Source organism: Monomorium pharaonis, chromosome 6, assembly GCF_013373865.1.
Source record: "Monomorium pharaonis isolate MP-MQ-018 chromosome 6, ASM1337386v2, whole genome shotgun sequence".
NCBI classification, from domain to species: Eukaryota; Metazoa; Arthropoda; class Insecta; order Hymenoptera; family Formicidae; genus Monomorium; species Monomorium pharaonis.
Genome location: NC_050472.1, coordinates 14,117,377 through 14,124,491, shown reverse-complemented (window position 1 = coordinate 14,124,491; position 7,115 = coordinate 14,117,377). Strand labels below are relative to the sequence as shown.

At 27.6% G+C, this 7,115-nt stretch overlaps 1 protein-coding gene across 1 annotated transcript in view; it reads left to right on the top strand.

Annotated features, from left to right (window-relative positions):
• Positions 1-222: 222 nt before the first annotated feature.
• Positions 223-7,115, top strand: part of LOC105839894 (follistatin-A) — a 232,731-nt gene continuing 225,838 nt past the window's right edge. The window contains exons 1-2 of the mRNA XM_036288321.1: positions 223-360; positions 1,571-1,938. Of these exons, the coding sequence (XP_036144214.1) occupies positions 1,842-1,938 (97 nt within the window). The 5' untranslated portion in view covers positions 223-360; positions 1,571-1,841. The remainder of the gene's footprint in view (positions 361-1,570; positions 1,939-7,115) is intronic.

Here is a 7,115-nt window from a genome sequence, read left to right as displayed (position 1 = left end):
CCACCGCCACGATCGCCACCACTACCGCTGCAATCGCGCGTTCGAAGAAAGTGGGGATTATACAACACAGCGCGACCGCGTGTACGGACAGCTTTGCAGAGCTACGCTCAGCACACGGCGAAACGTTCGCCTGCTGCTACTGTTGTTGCTGCTAGCTGTCGACTACCAGCTGTCGACTGCTTCTCTTTGTCTGGCGGTTTTTCGCGCGCTTAGTTTTGACTGACAAATCCGTACATTGAGCCAAAAAGTAAACTCATAGAAAATCTATAGTCATGTCGTGAATTTAACAAACACTTTGTCAAAAATCGTGGATAGCTAAGTAAGAACAATATCTATCCTCATCGCTGAGAAGATGCTGAGGTAAATCTTGCTCAATCTGTTTGTGTGTTTTCTTGGAAAATTCATGAAAATTGCCTGTTAAAAGGAAACAGTCAAACGTGGAAGAGGCACAAATGATTAAATGTGTTATCGAAAATATGAAAATCTTTAAAAATTACTACTTGTGTAATGTGCATTTTGTTTCATAAAATGCGCGTACACCATGTGTTGCAATAATTCGCGATTGGTGACTTTAAGTGTCGTGCGTCGATCGATGAATTAAACATGGAAATAGATATTAGTAAAAAAAAGCAAAAACAAATATAATACGATATTGTTATTAAGTTTAATGCGAAACTTTCAACCATCCACAGGTGTTTCAATCGATCCATTTTCATGTGTTTTCGCGTGGATGTTCCGATATGTAGTGATCATAATTCAAAAATTGCGTGGAATCTTACATAATTCAGTGAGAGTTGGCTTTAAATATTTTATTAATATTTACACGTGTAAAAATAAAAATGTGATGCTTTCAAAAGAGATTTAATAAAAAATAAGAATCATAAAGTTCTGTGACACATTTTGAACGTGATTTATTTTAATAAATAAAAAAAAACTTACACATATTAATTATGAATACAAGCAAGTGTATTCAATATAAATATTTATATTATATATGTAAAGTAATCTGATATTATATATATTATATAAGAATATTGTAAATTAAACGCGTATTGTAAAAATATGAATAATATAAATAATAGAAATTTATTCATGTTAAATTGATTTAAAGTAAAAAAATATCAATTGAAAACAAAATAATGACAATAAGAATTAGAAAAAGATTAATTTAAGAAATATGTACGTAACCTACTCAATACGAGTTGCAATAAAAATGACATATTGTGATTTTTATTTTAATTTTTGTTATTATTTTAAATTATAAAATTTTATTATTTTGTAAAACAATTTTAATTTAGATAAGTGTTTCCATTTTAAAAAATAAATTCTATATTAGTAATAATAAGTTTTGTATTCTACGATATAGTATGCGTGCGCGCGCGCGCGCGCGCGCGCACACACACACACACACACACACACACACAATTTACATGAAATAATAACGCGACAACGTGAAAATAAAATTTAATTTTAATATAATACATAAATCTTGACACGAAAAAATCATTTTCACTCACAAATATTCAAATCTACAATTCTGTTTTGATAATGATATATGTGCGCGATGTAGAAAATAAATGACGTGAATCTGAAATAAGCAAGGCGAACAGTGAGTTGTCATTGACACATAATCCATGCTCTCGATTCTTTTTACGTGATGAAAACGAAGATTCGAATGGAATAAGAATCGGTACAAGCAGATGAAGAAATGTGAAGCACGAAGGTGGCACGTTACAGACTTGGCGGAAACGAAGGCGGAAGTTAAGAAAACTGATGTGAGATTTACCGCAGTATTACACTAGCGGCGCGTCGAGAGAGCACCTGGCGAGGGTCGGCCTGAGATGACGGCCTTGCGAAAGGATATCACGGTATCGCCGTATAAAACGTTTTTCTTGATGTCAATAATTGGGCTACTGCTCCAAATTCATTCAACAACGGGTAAGTGTTTCTTTTGATAACATTTTTATTTTAACTTTATAGTTTTGTTTTCTATAATAAATTGAAGTAAAAAATTCTCAATTTGAATTACATTTTATTGTAAACCTAATGAGAAATAACGACATTGTCACTTGATATACAAATGTTTTATTTATATTTCTTTTAAATAAGACTTCTAATATAATATATACATATTAATTTTCGCATCGAAAAACTTTAAAAAATCTGGACGATACGGAAAAACGTTCCAAAAGTTGTATTACCTTTTCAGAATTACAATAAATATAACTATAATAAATGATAATGGGATTTAATAATAATAAAATAAATTTTTGAAAAAACTCAATTTATTAAAGTCATATAAATGTTATCGCAATTTTTTAAATGAAAACATATACACGCCCGCGTATGTGTGTATGGTGTGCAATTTCTTTACATGATGTAATTCTTCTGTTTATTATGTATATAAAAATATTGAAGAAGAATTGTCGAAAAATCATAAATATTTAATATTTTATTCTGACATAATTTAAACATAAAATATAACATATTTTATTGAACTATTCATAACTATATATAGTTTTTTGCAATTGTACCTTATAACTTTTGTGTTTGAGTATTTGAATACTCACAACAAAATTATTTTTTTTTAGAAAAAAAAATATAAGGAAGGCATCAAATAAACGCGTTCCAAATGCTCTCAAAAAAGAATTCTTATACTAGTTTGACGTTACAAATTATTACATCATAACAAATTACTGTTTATAAAAATATATTTAAGAATAATTGTTTTCTACAAAAACAATATATTTAAGAATATATTAGGAATATATTAAAACAATATGTTTAAGAATATATTGTTTTCTACAAAAAATATAAAAAAATATAAAATGTAAGAATATTTATACAAATTAAAAAGAAGAATGTCGAAAAATAGTTTTACTTTCCTATATATATATATATATATAGAGAGAGAGAGAGAGAGAAAGGGCGTTCTCTGTGCAACAGACACCCTTTCTATTCAGAATATACAAATTTTTAAAAATCAGTAAGTGCGCAAATTATAGCTGAGAACGTCTATTTTTGTATACCGTCTGACACTTTTTGAAAAATTCAACATGGCGGTATCAATATAGCGCCAAATTGGGAGTACATTCTCTCGCGGCATTTATGGAAAAATTTTAAAATAACGTTGGTGAGAATGCATTGTTGAGGGAAAAGTAATCAGTAATTATAGTGATTATTAGAAAAAAAATTAATTCTAATTTTATCAATATTCTAGAATTGTTAATGCATCAGGCGCTTTTGAGTATCTTTTTACGTGCTTTGTTTTTAACTCTTTGTTTTTAATTTCAAACGATATATTTATACGAACTCAATCTACAAATTTTAAGCCTATTCAAGTATTTTTAAGTTGAATATAACTGTGTCGTGGCATTTTATCATTATGGCTTTACCATTTTGAAAACGTCATTTTGAATTTAAAAAATTTAAATTTCTTTTTGTAATTTGCGACCACCATGGAGACCACCAAATGATCATTTTCAAGTTTATTCGAATACTTTTGATATATACTCGTCAACAAAATTATCGCATATGAAAATTTTTGTTGAAATTTTGCATAATTTCAAATAAACATAACACCGTAAACAATCATCGCATTTTTATTTTTCGAAAAGCATTTTAAAGGTTGAACTCTCTATTTTCAAATAAATTTTGGCAATTTCAAATATCTTTTTTTTACGGAACGGCACAATGATTGATCCGTTAACATAAAAATTTTTGTGCAACTTTGCTGCAATTTACCTGCTATGGAAGACTTTTTGTTAATCTTACAACAGAATCTTTTCCCTTTATTTTGGGTGGTCGTTCATCGCTGTGCGATTTCTTTTTTTTGATCAAGTTATTGATGTTTGAATAAAAAGTCGTTATTTTTATTTTGATCGCTTACAACTCGTGACAAAATCAGTGTACATTTAACAAAAAAGCAATAGAAAGCTGAAAGTTTGTACTTTCGAATACTATTATTGCTTTTTTCGTAGATTTACTTTTTCTAACAAATTGCGTTCAAAGATTACGTAAAAACATGCATATTTTACAATTTTTATTTAATTCAATATATTGTCATGAAGAAAGCTCCAATTACATCACTAAAGCAAAGTGTTATAGTACGATTACTCTCCAGTAATTCTTTAATTAATTACTGCTTGTAAACGTTCTCATATGTTTATGCACCTCTCAACAATGTGCTGTGGAATTTCGTGCCAAATTTGCCTAAGTGCTTTTCCCAACTTACCAATTATATTCACGAGTAATAACCGATGAAAATTAAAATAATTTCTTAAAAATCTTAATAACTCGAAAAAATCACAGCGATGAACACCCACTCAAAATAAAGGGGAAAGACTTTAATGTAAGATGTAAGTAACGGTCTTCGCGATTTTTTCCACAGCAGGTGTAATGCAAAAGTTGGATAAAAATTTTTATTTTGACGGGTCAAGCGTTATCATTATGCCGTTTTGTAATAAAAAAAAAGAGATAATTGAAATCGTCAAAATTCCTCCGAAAGTAGAGAGTTAGAACTTTAAAATAGTTTTTAAAAAATGAAAATCCGATGATTTTTCGCGATGTTATACTTATTTGAGGTTAAGCAAAATTTTGACACAAATTTTCGTATGCGATAATTTTGTTGACCAGTATATTTATGATTGTAGCATCAATTCGCCATATTGAATTTACAAAAGTTGACTGCATTTTCATGCTAAAACCTCGATCACGGGTAAAGTGACTACTTTTGTTAAATTTTGACTTAAAAATGTTTATTTTATATATTTTTTTACGATGCGAGATTTTGCCCGATTTAGGAGCCATAATATTACCGCCATTTTTAATTTACAAAAAGACCACATTGCTTTCAAAAATTTATGCTATAACAAACATTTTAAGTCCAAGAGCACTTAAATTGCATGCTTCAAAATTTTGGGCGGAGAAATAATCTGGTTAACGTTCCATGTATATGTATATAATATATATACATATATGTATATAGGGACAAAGTTTGGCAAAATATTAATAATCATTTAATGATAACCGATAAGTAATCATTAATTAGACAAATCTGCTTTTTTATTATTTGAATAATCAAATTATCGAAATAAAAATTTTCGATTATTTGATTAATTAAGTAATCCGAATAAAAGTTTTTTTATTACTTGAATAATCAAATAATCGAAATAAAAATTTTTGATTATTTGATTGATCAAGTAATCGGGTTCATTTACTTCATTAATCGGGAAAATATTTTTATCATTTGATTATTTAAATGAATAAAAGTATATAAAACAAAATTAAATTAATAAAAATAAAAAAGGCATATAATACAAGTAATTTATATATATTTTTAATTGCTTTTGAAAATACGATTGGGTTTTTTATATAACAGCGTTTTTTACTTTGTTTCCAAATTATTTATTAATTTAGGAACCAATTCTTTGCAATAAATTAATTTTGTGTTGACTAACTTTTGCAATTTGTTTCTTGCGAAAATAATTGTTGGTAGCAGGTAATCATAACTAATGTTAGCTTCACCTTAGAAAATATTAACGACTTCTGCAATTGCTTGAGTGCACGTATTCTTCTGTGAATCTTTAAAATAAATAATATATTACAATTAATAATGTATTAATTGTAAAAATTAAGAAATTGTTACTTTATATTATTTAAAATGTGTGTTATATAAAATCATTTGTTGTTAAAGAGTTTGACACATCAAGTTTAGCGCACAAGATTATTAATTTTTCTTTCAAACTAATAAGTTGTTTAAAACAATCAAATAACGCCATAAAATAATTCTGTCGCGTAACAACCGGTCTTTTTAGTGCCTGTTTTAATGTTTCGACGATAATCTCATATTTTTTAAGAGATTTTGCCAACTTCCATAATATTGTACATTTCTGCATTATGTAGTTGTACATTAATTTAATATTTTCACATGAATTAATTCCTTTTAAAATATCATTTGTTGCAACTAAATACAGAGTGTGACTAGCACACCTTTGATGAGTCGGTAATAATGGGGAAATAATTTCTTTCAATGGCACTATTTCAGTGGATTTACGTTTATATTGATTGTCTTGGTCATCATATATTACAATGTAATCTAGAAAATTAAAATTACTATTAATTCTTTTAATAGAAATAATATGTTTTAATATAAAAATTGTAAGTAGTTTTTATATCTTTATATAATTACTTAAATATTTATCTTTTTATCTATCTATATATTTATCTATCTGTCTATTCATTGATTATACTAGTTTAATTGTTAAGTAAATGATATTTTTAACATGGACTAATCTTCGTAAAGTTCAGAATAATGTAAATTAACTCTAAATTCCTTAAAAGCTTTAACGAAATTGGACTCATTATCTGTAAGCTATTAATTTTTCGCGAGATGTTTCAAACTTTGAATAAATTTCATTTAATATGTTTGCGGTTCTATCGTGTGTATGACTTCCGGAAAATTGTTTGCAAGCTATGGCGTACGAAATTCTTTGTAAAGGCTGTTCATCAATCTAAAAGAAAACACATAGTAAAAATTAGTTAATAATATGCTGTAATATAATGTTTTTTAGTTTATAATATACTGTAATTAAATGTTTTTTAAATATCTTGACAGAAATTTTTATTACCGGCTTGAATGATACAAGATAAAAAAAATATATATATTTTAATATCACCAATACAAGCTAATATTTGCGTGTATACTTAAATATTCGCGTGTATAATTAATTGTTTAAATTTACAATTACCAACATGTATTGCAGTCCGACAAATTCGTCAGTCTTGAAACCCAATTTTTAGTCAGAATATGTAATATTACAATTTAAATTGACTAGTAATTAAATTAATTTACACGAAATACTAGGAGATCAAAGTTCAAATGGCTGAGGTGTTATTTTTTGCTACAATTTCTTTAAAGGTTTTTCCTGAAATTTAAGTAAGAGAAAGAGCTTATTGTATATAAGCTTGTTAGCATCAATGATATTAAATCGTTAGTCAATTTAATATGTAATATTACACATTCCGATTAAGAACTATGTTTTAGGACTGATGAAATTGTCGGCGTGCAGTACATGCTAGTAAGTGTACATTTAAACAATTAATTATGCACGCGA